The sequence below is a fragment of the Vanessa atalanta genome, chromosome 13 (genome assembly GCF_905147765.1).
Source record: "Vanessa atalanta chromosome 13, ilVanAtal1.2, whole genome shotgun sequence".
Taxonomy (NCBI): domain Eukaryota; kingdom Metazoa; phylum Arthropoda; class Insecta; order Lepidoptera; family Nymphalidae; genus Vanessa; species Vanessa atalanta.
Genome location: NC_061883.1, coordinates 6,769,706 through 6,788,482, shown reverse-complemented (window position 1 = coordinate 6,788,482; position 18,777 = coordinate 6,769,706). Strand labels below are relative to the sequence as shown.

At 29.8% G+C, this 18,777-nt stretch overlaps 1 protein-coding gene across 1 annotated transcript in view; it reads left to right on the top strand.

The window, feature by feature from the left end:
• The window catches only part of LOC125068063 (transducin beta-like protein 2), a 71,889-nt gene that overhangs the window by 32,138 nt on the left and 20,974 nt on the right, over positions 1–18,777 (top strand). Inside the window, exon 3 of the mRNA XM_047677052.1 lies at positions 4,729–4,952. Within this exon, the coding sequence (XP_047533008.1) occupies positions 4,729–4,952 (224 nt within the window). The remainder of the gene's footprint in view (positions 1–4,728; positions 4,953–18,777) is intronic.

Genomic DNA, 18,777 nt, shown 5'->3' with positions numbered 1-18,777 from the left:
TATTAAAGTAAGTATCAAGTGCCTAGGTTACAACTACGAGTAGCATCGATGCATAGTATTACGAGGCACACATGCATATTACGTTTAATCATTATTGAAAATTATTCGTCATTTATGCGTACATATTATGTCGTTGTTTCACAGTATTTAAAGACGTATGTATGTATTTTAATGTAATTGTTTATTTAAAGTTTACTTGTTAATTATTGTTTCTAAAGATTTCATTATTATTATTGCTTGTAAAATGTATTTTTTTTTTTATGAAAATCAACGTTTTTTTTTTGGTACGTTTACTGTAGTATGTTACCCATGATGCTCGTTCGATTTCCCACTTTTTATATTTTCTACAATAAAAAAAATGATTTACCTAATAATATGTGTACGAAAAATAAATAACCATTGAATTAAAAATCAATAACCTCCAGGCTTACAATAACGGAGTTTCTCAACATATTATCATTATTTCACCTTAATATGGGTTTGTCGTTGAGTTGTTAACAATACGATGTGATTTGACCATGGCGCTTGCACAGCTCGCCTCCGCGTCGATACTCTTTCACAATAACTTGCACAAAGTAAGGTTCCGTTTCGTCATCGCACTCCGACACGCCCACGATCCCCACCAAGACACCATGACACGATATCACACAAAGTTTAACCACATGAGTGTCTACTCTGTGATGTCGAAAAACGAGCCTTCAGAATTATGACAAAAATCGACGTAATCTTTTAAGATTTGTTGAGACATTTGATTGAAGAGCTTAGTGGTACCGAAATATATCTTAAGCTTACAATTTAAACAACGTATAATTTATTTGGATTATTTTCTGAGCAACAAGTCATTTCTGCTTATGTTTACATATATAAACTAAGGTAGTTTTAGCTGAGGCTCATCTACAATACAGAGAGACCTTGAATTCGGTACAAGCGTTACTGACATGGACAAGTTTTTGTTGTGTGTCGTGTTTTTAAAATCGTCCGTCGTTTTGTATGAATTGACTTTGGCAATGATTTAAACATTGATAATGTGTAGCCAAGTAACGAATCAATCGATGGTCGATGAGGCTTTGTTGCTATATACTGAAGTACTTCCTAGTTCCCTTGAAAAGGCCAATGAACTAAAAGAATTAAACGCGCAATTATACTCAAATTAAGGCATATCATTATTACGAACATTTAATACGATACTAAAAAATGAAAACAAACATCGATATCTCTTAAATAACTGTAAATTTTTGTTATTCGGATTAGAAGTTCGAACGCTTGTCGCAACTGGGTCAAACTCTCCAATAGTGTCGCTTTCTGAATTTAAAGACGATAATATATACGCGTATATCTTTACTGACCTATAAAACTAGTAAAGTTATATTATTTAAAAATAATAATACATAATAAAATCGGTAATGGATATCATGGAAGTATAGACGTTCTATCAATCAATGTTAATTAATAATTATAAATTGGGATCAGAGTGTTTTTGTTGCTTTAAAAAATATTACAGAATTAATAACTGTATGTATAATTCGAACTGGTGCCTCGTCTGGACCATGACCATGAATTTTTTATTAATTTCGGATAATAACGAACTTTTTGTATGTTTAAGTGTTGATACGCCAGTAGCCGTGATGAACTCAAATTAACAAAATTAAGTACATTTATATTGCTAAGTAATAAGACTGACTTAATTGCCACTTTCTAATATAATGTTGACGTCAACTTTTTACGAATGGTAAAAAGGTCATTTTAAAAAACTACAGCTTGCTATTGATATTTGATTTTAAATGAAACCGTATGCTAAGTATAGTGCAACCGTCCTTTAGAAATATATATTTTCAATAAAAATAAATTTCCTGTTATTGGACGCGTAAAACTGAATTCGCTAGAACGTTGGTTTTGGTATAACTTATATCATTTCACATTTAGTATTTATATGTTATATATTTCGTGATATCTTTACTGAGGCTTTATCGCTCGCAATACCCTAAAGAAATATAATCATTGTATTCTAATAATAAAATTTAATTAAAGGCGCATAATTATCCGAGCTCTTTTGAATGCATAAAACATTACGTCATATCTCACCCTTGGGCCTTGATCTGTAACTTGATAAAACATATGCATACATGTTAAGTAAATTAATTAAAAAAATAGTTTTTTTAATGTTTCTTTATATTGTTTTTTTGATTTTTATTTTATATTTCGAAATCATACATATATAAAATTATAACGTTAATCTAAATTTATGTAAAGAAATATGGATTTTCTATGCGTTCCAAAAGTAGATTGTGTATTATCCGTCAATTTAAAGTCAAAATATTCTTTATAAAAGTACTTTTGAATCGATATATTACTGTGTTGAATTAAATGTCAATCTACCATATTTTATTTGAATATTCCAGTATATTTTATTTGAAGTGTTATCGAGGTTAAGACTAAACCTACCTCTATGAAATATTTTATTACGATGTGTTCAGTGGTTTAGGCGTGACTTATGAAAATATCCATCAAATAAAGTAAAAATCAGCATGACAACCAATCAATATTTAAGACGTCAATCGAAAGTATTAAGTGTAGAGTTCTATTAATATCTGCACATGTGTCTAATTATATTATTTGGCTCTCTACCAAAATTAGCTATTTAATTTAATACTCAATAATCTATTAAACTATAAAAATATCATCATTTTTCAAAACAAAACACAGATATTTATCATTTTAATCCTAAGTAATCTATAAGAACAAGCAGGTATATCAAATAGTATCAAAAGCCTATAAATATAATAGAGATATACTCTAAAGGCACGGAAAACATGTCCGTGATATCTTTATTTATATATTATGAAAATTTAACTTAACTAAATTAACCTTACCTAATTATTCATTTAATATGCAAATAGTAAAATTAAAAAAAAAATATGATAAAACAATTTTCCTTTGGTTCTTTAAGACTTGTATAAGTTTTGTTTTTAAATGATTTATTTGTAGCGCCGTGGAATAATAATTGCTTTAGTTTTTTAGGAACGATGGACACATGAGATAGCCTTTAATGTGTGTACGTTCTGTGTGTGTTAAGTACGCACTTGCATATTATATATTAAAACTTTTAAGTCAGTCAATTATAGAACTAGAAATGTTCAGAGTTTTTACTTTGAATTTTACATACATATCTAATGGAAAGTTATTACTAGTACCTCTAAATTGATTATTTTATCTATGATTTATTTTATTTTCGTTTTAGTAACCGTTATTAAAATATTATAGAAGATATTATCTTAAAAATTGTCTGATGTAATAGCTGAATTAAAATTATATACATAAATTAAAAATGCTAAAATGATTGTAAATTAAATGCATGTCTATGTCTATTAGTGAAATGTTGACGGGAACCGCTGGTGTAAATTAATTAATTGGCGATATTAACTAAATTGCTCGTTAATTGTTTCACTATATTCTTTCGAAATAATTGCTTATTAGCTTCATCATATCCTTCCTTTGTCGTTGGTTTAATCGGAATATAAATCTATATAAATCAGACATTTTTTTCCATTGTATAATTGAAATGATCTATATTTCAGGAATACTATGTGATTTATTAATTAGTGAAAACGAAACATTCATATGCGACAAATATTTTTGGAATTATAGTTTATCACAATTAAAAATTCTTGACGGTTTTGCAGCCAAACGGCTCATCAAACATACGAAATTCCCTTGACTCTGGTTCAAACGATAACTTTATCGCGGGCACGCATGACGGACTATATTAATAATATGGATGGATTACGATTACCAATAGTTTGCATTACACGCTCTATCGGTCAGTTACCGTCACTGGTCCACGACTTTACGTTTAAAGTGCGATTGAAATTGCGCTTGTAACAGCCTGAAATCCAAAGGCCTTGATACAGTGACTCAGTTTCGATATCTCAGTGCTCTGATGACCTTTTACCGGTTCCCGCATTGCTGCACGCTTACCTAGATTTCTCAGTCTATATTTGCACATTGCCTAAAACAAGCAGTTAATGTCTTAACGCTAAGTTTTATTATTTTCCTTTACTTCTCTTAAGTAATGATAATATTGTAAAGACATTTATGGCACTACCTGACTTAAAGATTTTAAAAGTATTAGGATTGGTAAAGTATTGTAAATGTTCAAAAGATTTAAGAGGAAAAGTAAAATCGAAACAATAGAAGGATACTGTTAGGTCTATACAATGGTGAAGCATTTTAAGTTTGAGACAATTGTTTGCTAAAGCCGATAATCTTCGTGCTATATAGTATATTTCTGTTCATCATGGATTTTTTCTTTAAAAATGCAGAGTTTATCATTCGTTTGGGGTATTTTATAAAGTGTCATCAATGTGTGGGCGACAAGTCTCTGCCTACGTTACCGCGTGAGTCAAAATGAGGTTGGCAATGAAACGACTCGCAGTCATGGTCAGCGATGCCATGGCATTGGGAAACCGACATGAAAAATCTTGTGTATTTCACCTTCTGCCATCTTCCGAATGTAATCACAAATAAATATCTTGATATAATTGTGTGTGATAGGGAAAATACTGGACGCCCTTCGAGTAATATACTAAATCAACTTCTAAGTACACTTACATCTTTGAATTTAATCAGTTATACTTGGAGGATAACATAATAAAAAGGTTTATATTAAAAATCCCAGTCGTAGATATATTTCGATGCTTAAATTTAATAACAATAAAATTTATCAAACAGATGGATCTGTGATCGTGTGGGACATCCGCGATTTAAACGTGAAGGAGCACAAGACGTTACGGGTGAACATCGACTTCGATCACGCATCACATGTAGCCTGGAGTCCAGATTCTAAAGCCTTCGTCGTTCACACCGTACGGGATAACAACATCGTTGTATACAAGATCGAGAAGAAAAAAGACGGAACAATAGGATCTGCGACGCCTGTTATTACATTCGATAAGGTAAGATTATTTTTATTAGCTGTATTCAAAGCAAAAGCTATTTATTTATTGATATTCGAAATACTATCAGCTTTTTCAAAATAACAAAATTAACAGTTAAATGTTTAGTGTACTGTGTGATTCATCATTACATTATAGCCTTTAACAACAATTGATATTGGAGTCTTTGTTAGCCTAAAAAGGCAAGTCAAAAGTATATTTAAGTAGGAACACCAACTCCAAAAGTACCTCATTATTTTATAAATTATACTAAAAAGTACTTCTGCAATTTAATTGAAAATATTATTTTTAACTATAATTTTGTACATACAGACAAAACTGTTATGTTTACAATTCACCTATTTCCGTATTTTAAGGATATTATTTCATTTAAAGATCATGTGGAAACGGTTTCAGCTATAAAACATTATTGAAGCCTTTCGAGGTTTTGAATTTTTGCCAAAAAACCGCTCGTGGGCTTATAATACGTATATTTCGCCCTTTTAACCTTCGCCTTTATTTCAAACGGAATAAGTTAAGCACTAAAGATAATTGATATGAACACAACACTGTTATAGAAATCAACTTATAAAAAGTAAAAGCTCCGGTCGGAGCTTTCTAGAAAATTACTTAATGAAATTGTGGAAACCGCATCGAATTATATTAATGTTCAATTTAAAAGAGTACATTTGTTTTATCGTGACATGTTGTTAAGAAATCTACAATCAAATGTATGTACATACACTTTAATATAGTTTAGCGATTTACTTTGTTATCATTTTATAAAAAATATATTACTTTTATCAATTTAAGGTAATTCAATTGAAAACATTATGTTTTATTCAATTAGAATGAGATTCTGCGTTAATCTTCAATAACGAAACAAATTCACGAGAATAACTAGAAGTATAGAAATAATTCAGTCCTAGCAATTGAATGGCCGTGATTACAGGGAAGTTGTAAGATGTTTGAATTATATATTGTACATAGACTGAATGTACCGATACAACAAGGTTTTGTTGAGTAAGATTTTCTGTAAAAGGACATAAAACATTTGCACAAGTAACAAACCGAAATTAAACGTTTAAACGAGGCTTCCTCCGGAAAGACGATCGGATAAGCTTATGAATTATATATTTAGTAATTATTTTCCGTCAGAAATTGTTTCGTTGCGGTCATCGGTCGTATGAAACTATTTAATATTTATTGTATGCAACTACATTTTCTTGGCATACTTTTACTTTCAGTTTCACTTTATATAGATACGTATTTCAACGGTTGTCATCGACGACACGCAACACTTGACCAAGATAACATTAACGATACGTTATAATTTTCAAAATTTTAATACTTATTATAAATTTTGCAAATCATAAAATATTATATTTTATAGTTCTTATGTCCAATTTATTTCCTCAATTTTACAACGAAGCATAAGATTCAATTTGCATAATGACTCAAATCTTAATACGCTTGTTGTCCGTTTTTAGAAGCAGATCTACGCGGAAGTCTTTTAAAAAAAATTCAACCGGACAATATTGTTAAAATACTCGAAATTTATTTTATAATTCATGCACATATGTTACATAAAATGGATAGATATAAAACAAATAGCATACGAACGGAAGTATACGTAATTTTATCTACGTGACGTATGAAGTTGTTTCGTGTTTTGATAGTATTAGAGAACAAGATCATATTAATATATTACGCATATCGTTTTTACTTACGCGTTTACGTTAACTCGGTTCATGTTACACGGTTTATTGAATAATTTCGGACATGGTCTATTACATTCGTTTACGAGTTGGTAAAAGCATCATGTTATGGTTCGTGAGACAATTTACTTGTTACAAATCGTTCTTGTAATATTATTATTTTATTAACTTATTCCTAAATGTTCGGCAGTTGAGACGTTTTTACAATATTTACTTTCGAAATTCAAAATTTACATACAATTACACAGATTATAATAAAATCTGTTCATATTATTTGATGGCGTTGTGTAAACAGAGCTTAAATGTATTCTCGTTTAAGTGTTATTGATAATGGTACCTCTCTCATTTTAGTTGGTGATGTTCACTGACCTTAAGATGGGTTGAATTACAGAATTAATTTATAAAATCATTTAATTTTGCCAGTGATTTGGCTTCCATCTGTATTGTATACACGTTTATATAAGTAATATAAATTCAACGATTGCAAATGCAACGATGCAATTATATACAAATGCAAGACGATTTTATATTCGTTTACTAAGAACATCGATTGTGACGTAAGAGCTGAACAAATAAAAGGCCATAGTTAATATATCTCATTTATTTAATAGAGATTAACAAATAAAATTAAAACACATACCTAGCTGAGAAATATTTTTTTTATTAGTTCGTAAAATTGACAGCAGTTGCTTGATCTATAATAGTGTAGTCACACTATTACTTTAAATTTACATACAATTTTGTTCGATACATGCGAACATTGCACGTATTTACATGTATTATATACAGCTAATAAAAAGTTTAGCGTAACAAATATTATAAAACATAATATTTATTACTAACAAATAAATAATTTATAATCGTTATTTATTACTTAAGTGCACTGTAGAATTTGCAATTTTTAATGATATATCATAGCCCCAATAAGTTATTGACAAACTCAGATCTAGACAGAGATACTGTTTCGTTAGAAATGTAAATAAAAATCGATTCCATAATGTATTTTCGAGAATAATAATCGTTTGGCCCTGAGTCGCAAATTCGGCATCTTTTGATCGCAGTAACGTGAAATACGCATTAAATATAGACTGGCTGAAAATAGGTGGGCGTCATAATGTAAACCCACATATAGATCGTTGGCCTCAGCTGAAAAATCGGTTCGAATACCACGTGTCTCATTCAGGTTGAGGAACTTTGTTATTTCTACATCATCATCAATCACTTCGTCTATTTATTTTGGGGGTCGGCGCAGGGTATATAGTGCGAGGGGTGTGTTTAAATATTACCTATCCTGCCGGCTGTCTCATGCCAACCCCATATAGAAATGCTATTCCTGGTGGAACTGTTTCTAACACCAATACGGGGCCTTGATGTGCATCGATTGCTACATCTACGTAGAAATCAATGGAGGAAAGTTTTAAAGTAAAATTACTTTCAGATTTTGTATACGAAGTTTTTATACGTAACGTTTGAGTAAAAAAGGTTTGTATTTTATCAGTGTTGCAAGCGTTTTATTTTTATTCAAAGGATATCGAACTTAAGCTATACATAAATGAATTATATTGCAATAGTGTCATGTACCTATGATATTTTTTATGACATTATACAGATTGTGTCATGAATTACCGGAAAAAACTATTGTTTTCGTATTTAATATAATAAATATTTCTCTTATCATTTGTCTGTACACTGCACAAAGATGTTGTAAACCAACTGCAATTTTTTATTGTCTTTGGGTTTATATATGTAATACTTACTTTTACAATGGTTAAAAAAAAACAATGAAGCATTTTTAGTTTTTTTTTTTATTATTACAAATCCATTTTATTTTTAATAGTGCCTATGTAACCCTCTAGTTCTGTCTGCTTATTGTGTAATATTATAGTTTATCTTTCCATTTTTTGTATAATAATATATGGCTTTTACTGACTACTTAATTTTATATGTGGAATATTAAGGGCTTTACGTAAAAAATAAAACAGGAGATTATTGAGCTAAATATATTGAATAGATATACACATTGAAAAGAACGCTTATAAAAATATGAAAACCTAATTAGGGTATTAAATTTTAAGCAGATTACATACTTAAAATGGTTAGAAATCTACTCACGGCTTTAAATTTTGGTAAACATTCTACCTAAGAATGTTCCACGGTCACTTTTTATGTTTTTTATTCAAATTATTAATTATAAATGAATAAGCTTTTTTTTAACTCACGCAAAATATACGAAAACTACTAAAATATATCAAATATCACAGACGATACGATAAATATAACCAGAATAGTAAGCTGCATGTATTTTATAAAGCATTTAATATATCGTATAAAGTTTATAACTAGAATACAAATTCTTTATTCACTTGCAGTTTTTCTTGTTTACGACGTTCAGGTAGACTGTGCCGGCTTAGTTATTTTAACGGAACAAAAAGGAATTTGTCAATGTCGGTGCCTGTACCTGCTCTCACTGAAACTTCTGGAACAAGTTGTGAAGACGATAACATAATTGATGCTAGTTTCTCATGAACAGGGATGGTCCTTTTGTTGGACGTTGTATGATCTTTAACAAGCATTCCGTCTCTTGAGACGCACGTGATATCTCATGGGAAAGAATGGAGACCGGGGCGAGCATTTTTTTATAAAACATTTTATTATACGTATCGAAAATATACAAAACATAAAAATGATAACTTATTATAAAATACATTTTATATTCCAATACACAAATAAAGAAAGAATAATTATTAAATATATAAATGTTCATCCAGAGAATCGAAATTACGATACGTAAGGCTGCTATTTATTTATTTTTTGACTATTTGTAAATCGGTTTTTAAAAAAATAGGAGTCATAACCAACAACTTTTTTTCTTCAAAAACCGATTTTTGCTCTAAGGTCTAAGAAGGTCTAAAATATGAGTGAATCATATTCTTATATACCTTTAAAAACGTGGAAATAATTATTATTTAGTTTTTGCATTAATTCGATATTATTGGCAGACACTGCTACAATGTCCTTACGAACATTTAACTTTACGTGACGCAATAAAGTCAAGTTCGTTTAATTTATATTCATTGATACCAAATTACAATACTGATCTATCGGCATTGTACAATGAAATTGATTAAAAAAGTAACCTTTAAGTTATTCTTATAAATAAAATTATATATTGACTACAGTTAACGTTCCTACGAAAACAATGCCTTTAATGGAGAGCGAGACCAAGAACGTTGCGCTAAAATAAATTAAATTATTTTGAACCGAGATTGTCTCACGAAACATGTAAATTTGAATATATATAATATAATTATCTTTAAATAAACTATCGCTGGTTCAATTCCGGTCAAGCACCATTGAGTTTTGAAGTGATTCATATGCATTTATCATACATTTCGTTTGTCGGAATGAGACTTGTATTAAGATCAGTGGCGTAACGTACGTTTTCGTGCGTAAACGCAATAAAAGTGTCTCCACTTTGCCTTTTGGAACATAGGAATTATCAAATTCCTCGTTGTATTTGTAAAAAAATATATTTAAATCTTGGTTGCGAGAATATCATGTCTTTCAGCTTCATTGACATCATCTACATCTATCATCTATCCTCGAAAAAAAAAGTATTGAATTTTGCCTACCAGGAACATTGTGGATTTTTAACATAGTTAATGAAATTATGCTTTTTCTGGCAAACGTTAATCGCTTGTCGCTAATATCGGTACGTGTCCGATGCAACCTTGGAGAGTCTGTCGTAAGTAATCGCTTGTCTTTCAAGGATTACGAAAGATGTAACAATCGCAGTGCAATTATCAGTTATTGTTATCGTACTTGAAAGTGATAATGTAAAATCTGATAATGATAAGATTCCGGAAGGTGTGGTGCTAATGTTTGTAAATACTTTGATAAAGTTTCGTGTAGCAACTTGCGGTTGCTTCAGGAAGTCGGTGGATGAACTTGAATACGGCTGATGAACTCTAAACATATAATTAGTAATGTTCACGCTTCATTTATCGACATCGTAGCCTTTCTGCTGTGAACAGAGATGTCTAATTACATAGTAATATATTGCAGTATAAAACTTTAATATATATTTGTTTAAATAATATTGAATGGGCATAGAATGAATACATGATATATTGAAAATAAAATAATTTAAAATTATTGAAAAACATTGTATAGGAATTGGCACTTAACGAAAATATTTTCAAGAAATAAAAGTAGATATATTTTTTTATTGTTAATGCTAAAGGCTACAAAATACATAGCTACTGAAAATAGAAATATCAGTTGACAGAGGAGATAATATTATATCATATATATACAATAGGAGATAGATTTTGAAGTAAAAATATAAATACATCTAATATTATAAATTCGAAAGCAACTATGTCTGTCAGTCAAGTTTTCACCACTAAACAAATGAACCGATCAATGATTTTTTAAATTTGTTTATACCTTAAACCTATGCCTCCCCTCATATATACACAATATACAATGTACTAATAAGATCTATCTTAGACTTAAGCTTTGCTAATCGTTAAATTGTGCAAAAGTCAATGTTCGATAAAATACTTACACATAATGCAATGTTCGCTTTTACATAGTTATCTACAATTGCAACTAAACAGCTCGTGGTAGGAATACATAAAAAGATGACGAATCATTTTTTTTTTTGGAACGTCGGACTTTGATGAAATAGAACCTCTTTGTCTTTTATTTTTATAACGTTGAACCGCCTTCTATGGAACATGAAACCTAAAAGGTATTGATCGGATATTGCTAGAACTTTCATTTAATATTTCATTATTTATGTCGATAGCTGCAGAAAGCCTTGAATACAATGTCCGATAGCCTTGAATAAAACAAATGACAGATATTAATAACATTAATTTTTTGCCTTCCATTTTAAAGCTTAAAAATAACATTAATCGTTATTGATGATTTCCTTCATGTTTCATTACAAATAAGTTCTATTTGTAATGAAACATAAAGACATTTTAAATAAGTTAGTTGTTTCATATTTTGTTCTTTGTTTTGGTTTTGTCTGCCCCTTATCTGTATACTACTCATTAGTAGGAACTTGATTGGTTTATTTGTTATTTGTCCTATTTTATTTTTAAATTTTGAACTGTTTGTTTTCTAATTAAAGAATAAATAACATTTAAAATACTATTAATTACTATGATGTAGTTTGAAATACTTATTTAGTCGATAAATTAGTCGAGACTAAACTATTATGTGTGGTCACGGAGTAGCGTATAAGGGTCAACATATAAATTGCTATGTTTTAGATAACCGCTTGCAGACTGTACGGATGTTCTTGTTAAGGTGATTCATTGTTGCTGTTACTATTTTCGTGGTTATTACGTCCATTGTCTTTTACGGTTGATAAGCTCACAAAATAAGTACCTATTCAATGTAACCCTTGTAAAAAAAATCTATACCCGGAACAGGTAAAAACTATCTGTTAGTACAGCCGAGTTATTCATATTTTGCATCGATGGTTTTTGCTTCAATTTTTCTGCAATGTAAAGTAAAATTTGTTGTGTTTTCTTTTAAATATTTAATATTTGTTTGTTGTATAAAAATATTGAATAATATTAAGGATGTTACACGACACTGATGGTATCTTTAAGTAAATAAATACTTTTTTGTTCAGTGTTGCCAATAAAAAAAAAGTTTATACATATTTTATATACTTTACCTTTTTAATGTTTAGTCACATATAAAAATTGAAATAATACTTCGGTTTCCAAATAAATATATTTTAAATATACCATATAAGTTTCGTTCAAACAGTTCATGTAAAGATAGTTTGTACAAGTGACAGTCTTAAAAAGTTCAAGTGCCTCTTTAAATTCAATATTATATCGTGGCCTCAATGGAGTATAACAATGTTAAAGGACAATAAAATCACACTAAACAATTGAGTCCATCTTGGGAATTACATCACTAAGCACGCTGTTTTATTTTTACTTATAAAATACATAGTTAAAATATAAACAAAAAATATTATTGATTACCTGTTACTATTTTAAATCTATTGTAGTAATTTACTTGCTACGGAATAAAATATCCACTAAGTAATATTCAACGAAATACGTACATGTTTTTTTTTATTAAGTGTATAATCTTAATTCCGATTTTGTTAAAAAATATTATATAAATAATTTTTATTCCCCAATCGAATATTTATGGTGATCGTCAATTATCAATTCTATAGAATAATTATGACTTGTCGAAATTGTTTATTTAATTGAAGCCATCGGCACAGATATCTTATCCATCGTTCAAGTATAAACGCGGAAAATTATTAAAGACAAAGGAGTCGCGCGGCCATCTGTCTGCGCCTTCGTCATCACTACAGAAAGACTATTGGCTGCACTTATATATCTCTTTATACATAGTGGTCAATATATCACGCTATTACTAAGTCCGTTCTCCAAATTGATTCACCCCAATCGCCATAGTTTTAAGTTGGGACACTGACATTTAATATTTAAATTTCGACCACAATATTTTTTTTGAACGTTTTTCAATCTTTGGATAAAATTTTGCAACTGAATTTCGAAGCAGTCCCTCTACGGTTGACTTAAAATTTTGCACAGTAAAATATTACAACCTCTGAGTATATTTTTGATATGGTTACTTAATGTAATTCAATAATTATATCATTAAAACATCGGTTTTTTTGTAGCATCAATAAGAACGTATGTATGCATCATAATCAGAACTTTTGATTGGCGTAGTAAGCCTTAATAATGTTTAATTACATTGTGTTCGTACGTAGTGATAAGAGGCATTGTATTCGCAATTCACACATAATCATTTGTATTTTCAACACTAATAACAACGACTTTTCGAATTTCGCAACAAGTTCCTTGAGTTTTTGTGTAACATTGTTGTATATTTTTATTCTTTCAGAGATATGTATATAACTGTAAAATTATAAATACCGTACGATTATTAACTAATCTAACTATTAACGAATAATAACTTATCCCGCGAGATTGTAAGCTGTCGAAAGATTGTGAACGGAGAATTGTTTGTAATTATTCGGTTAGATCAGGTCAGTGCTTTTTATATTTCAACTGAAATTCACTTCGATAGATTTTAATCTATCGAAAAAAAAATGCGTTAAATTGTAAGCAGTATGTTACGGTTCACAATCTTCCAGTAATTTAAAATCTCGCGGCATAGATTATAATCTAACGATATTTACAATTTTACAGTGGCAAATATATATTTCAAATATTTTAATATTTTTTTTTGTTGTTTTATTCTTATCTGTTATTCAACCTCAATATGTCATATTAAATCATATTAAATCTTATCGTTCGTTTTTATAATTCGCAAAATCTGTGTTACGAAAGCGTATTAATTATAATAATGCCTTATTAAAAACTTATTCTTAATATTTAGTGTGTAATCTAATATACGAAATATGACGTAAATATCATAATTCGAAATTAGAATTGTTTTAATACAATCGCCATATAAAATGTTACAATATTGCAGCTCATTAATTACATCTTTTTTACGGTTAGATGGGTGTATTAAAAATTAGATAAACTGTAATACTTTTAGTTTAATTATATTTTATCAATAAATTTTGGCGGTGTATGTATTTTTTTTTAGTGCTTTGTGTGAGTCCATCTGGGTACTATCCAACTTTTTACTTGATCTACACTCAACTGCTTTATTTGTACTGATATTTGTACGGGTTTAAAGAGTGGTTGAGTCAGTGTTATAAAGGGCACAAGAGACATATCCGTCTTAAAATCAAAGTAACTATGAACGATTTCTTTTTAATTCTTATAGTTAACGACGAAACTTTCCTATAGTAAATTAATTAAAAAAGCTTTATGAAGTTAACTGTTAAAAGTTAACTGACTTGAAAGCAAAATAAATAAGCGACGCGTACGTCGAAGTTGCGTAATTGGTGCGTATCATTAACATTGTGTAGAATAAATTTAATTACTAATTATGAAAGAGTAATAGCTTTTTGTAAAAGTAATTTCAAAGAACTAATTACACTCATTGTAGTTTACACTGGAGTTTGCGTAAAGAGATATATCGCATACATACATTAAAAAAAAGAAATTCATGTTTTTTTTTTTAATTAATTTTTAACACGTCAAAATTAAATATCTTATAACGTTTAATCTATCATTGGAATGCCATCTTGCTTTGTATTTTCTTAATGTAAGTAAAACATTAAAGATGAATGAGTCTCAACAAAACACGCCGCTGCGCGAGATGTACAATAGTGTATCTTGTAATAAATGATCTGGTAGATCACATCTTAACAAGTATTTGTAAGTTTTTCAACTAGGTACTTGTGTTTGCAATTCATTTTCCATAACTGAATGAAAACACATCAAAGATACTGCACTTGTTTTAGAAAGTCTTATGTATACGTAGTATAATAGAGCAATCAAGAGCAAGTGGCTCAGTGGTTACGACGCGTGATTCTTAACCGTAAATTACGGGTTACAATCTAGTCGAGTATAGTGAATATTGAATTTTGAATTGTGTGTAAATAGCAAATCTGTATCAACTTTTCGTACATTACAAGCTTTTTTTTTTTAATTATTATCGTCTATCTGCCCAGCTGTGGGCTAATCACATTGATAACTTAATCACAAAGTATATTTTTTGACATTTTGTTGCTGAGAGGAAAAATTTCACATTACATTGTTATAGGAATTGATTGCATGGTAGTATTCTGAAACCTGTCGTTACGTTAGCGAGCATTTGAAACAGCACACCAAAAAACGATTACGTAAGCGAAAATGTACGTTTAAAAACACATCAAAAGTGACGGTAACAATGTTGTACAGTGTAGACATAGTGTCTTTATTTATAAATAACTAGTTGCTCCGCGTGTTTTCATTCGCGTTCCGTCACTGTTGGATGAAGTATATTATATTATTAATAACAAAATATGGCTTACCAACTGTAATTTTATTTTTTAAATCTATTATAAAAGTTCAGACAAAAATAACGAGTAAACTTTTTTATTATGAGTATTTCTTTTTTTATTTCATAGGTATTTTGAGTTATGAATATTATTATATTAATAAAAAAATACACTGTCGTTATTATTACGCACGAATAAATAGAGCAGGAAGTATTTATTATTAGTAGTAAGAAATAAATAAAATAGCTTTAAAAATTTATGTTTGATAAACATATACTGTCTTTTTGGTGGATGGTTAGGTGTTAGGTGGAATTTACATTACGAAATGCTTGACTTTCGATTTAATTTTGGAAATTGACGATTCAAATTTCTTCTTTGACTTATCAATGGTTTTGTTTAACATGGGTTGCCGGAAGATCAAATGGGTCACCTGATGATAAGTAGGAAGTGTCCATATACATTGGCGCCGTAAAAAAAATAACTTTTCCTGCGAATTGGCGGTAGGCGGAAGTCGTCCACGAGATTATGTTTCTTATAAACGAAATTAAGCCTGGAGGATATTCTATTCGTTGGCTAGGATTAAGAAGCACTTGCTTCCGATCCGAGGGACATAGAGGGAAATAGTTATTTAATTGATTTTATTATACAAATTGAAACTTCTATGGCTTCATCAATAATATTTAGAAGATTTTAATACGACCTTTTCATATTAAATGTTTATTACTCTTAATTGTACAGTTCCTTGTTAATTACTTTATAAAGTTCTCGGTTGCAAATGTGTAATTAAGAACTTTAATTACCATAAACATGAATTTAATAACCTACATTTTTTAAAGTTGTATAATGGCGACTTTTTTAATATAGTATTTTTTTGACATAAATATTAAACACATAAATAAATATTAAAAACTATTATAAAATTTTTAAACACTGTTGATTGCGATGAAAGGCTTTTTCGAACTATCTATAAATGACATAACAAAGAGTAAGTATTCGCATATTATCCCTTCCTTTTCATATTTCCCTATCAAATTATTCTTCGCTTTTTGAGTTTGTTGTAACAAAGTTTAAAATTAAGATTCAACTTGTCTAAGCGCTGGCAATGGGATCCTAGCTTACATTTTATTCTATCTATTATATATCAAATATCCTACATTTTTGGATTATAAATATAAAGACGTAAAAATATCGTTAAAATAAAAGCATTGTAGATTTCAACAATTGCATAAATACACATAAATACTTTTCATAGACTGGTCTCTGATTTATACAGTAGACCTGTAAAATATAATTTCCGGTGTAAGCAATAACAAATAATAATACGATGAGTAATTATATTAAAAAGGTAAACAAATATTGGTTGTGATATTCTGACAACTGTATTTCTAATGCGAAATCTAACAATTTACATCGGATAAACGAAATTAAGCTGTTTGATGTTAGAGTGTATATAATATGATCAAATTTTAATTAATCAATTATTTTAAAACATAAACTTGGTGTATAGAAAAGTTTTTAATATTGTTCAAAAAATTTTGTCACCTATTACCCTTTTTATTTCTCGAGATAAAAACAATTTTTGTATTTTTGATTAATGGTAAAAAAAGAACAAAGAATAATGCCGAGATACGTTAATAAGCACTTGGCATTAAACGAAAAGACGAAAGAACCAAAATACGTTTTCTTTTATGTTTTTTGGCGGGCAGACCATATGGTACACCTGCTGGCAAATGGCATCCATTGAGGTTGGCATTCTTTTCGCTATCGCGCCGCAAGCCATAAGATTTGAAATGTTTTATTTCTTCTGCCTGTAATGTGCCCTTTCTTGTTGGGAACAAACATGATATAGTATTGTTTGCTGATGATACCTCTTTGGTTTTTAAAATTAATAGGAAACAGGTACAGTATGACGATGTAAACAATGCTATGTCTGATATAGTACACTGGTTTAGCGTAAATAATCTTAGGCTGAATAATAAAAAAACTAAAATTGTAAAATTTAGCACACCAAACGTGCAAAATGTAAAACCCGATGTACTTATCAATGGGGAATCGATGGATCCAGTTGAAACAACTGAATTTCTTGGCCTTACACTTGATGCCAAATTACAGTGGCTCCCCCATATAAACGGATTGGCGGGTAGACTGAGTTCTGCGGCATTTGCGGTCAAAAAAATTAGATTATTTACCGATGTTGATACGGCTCGCCTAGTTTATTTCAGTTACTTTCACAGTATAATGTCCTACGGTATTATGCTTTGGGGTAACGCAGCCGCTATCCATACTATATTTGTGCTGCAGAAGAGGGCTATTCGCGCAATCTATAACCTAGGAGCCAAGGAATCTTTGAGGTATAAATTTAAAGAAATTAAGATATTGACTGTTGCTTCTCAATATATATATTCTGTAATGTTTTGTATGTACGGAAAAATATTAATGTTTTTATGAGAAAATGTGATTCTCATAACGTTGGTACCAGGAACAAAGACAATCTTGTTACTCCTGTTACTCGACTGCATAGAGTCAGTAACTCTTTTGTGGGGCAATGTATACGCTTCTACAACAGGATCCCAGAAAGCGTTCAAAATGCTTCTGTTGCGAAATTTAAAAAAATTGTTAAGGAACGCTTGTGTGCGAAAGGTTACTATACAATTAGTGAGTTTATGTTTGATAGCACACCTTGGGAATGAAACGATCGCCTCCTGGCTGTTTCTACTCATATACAATTATGTATATAATTAATTTGACGTAAAAAAAAAAGTCCCGCTGAGTTTCTTTCGCCGGTTCTTCTCAGGTCAGGGTGTTTTCTTTTTCCGAACCGGTGGTAGTGTTTAACTTGACAATCAATAAGAAAGTGTAATACTTCTATATTGAATAAAGGAATTTGAGTTTGAGTTTGTGTAATTACATTGACCTACTATACCCTTTAAACCGGAACAGAGCTAATAATAAATACAAAGTATCGATTTTTAGTGGAAGAATTATTGATGACTGGGTGGTACCTACCCAGACGTAATTACTCTAAACCTACCACGATGTGGGTATTACATAACGATCATTATTTTCCACCAGTATTTGATTAATAAATATTTAATTCCATACAAAGAAACGCCAGGTAAAAGCTACCCACGCTGATCATTGGTTATATACATGAACTTTATTGTTTGTATATACTTCACCTTCAATTTATTTCACATTAAAAAACCTACAC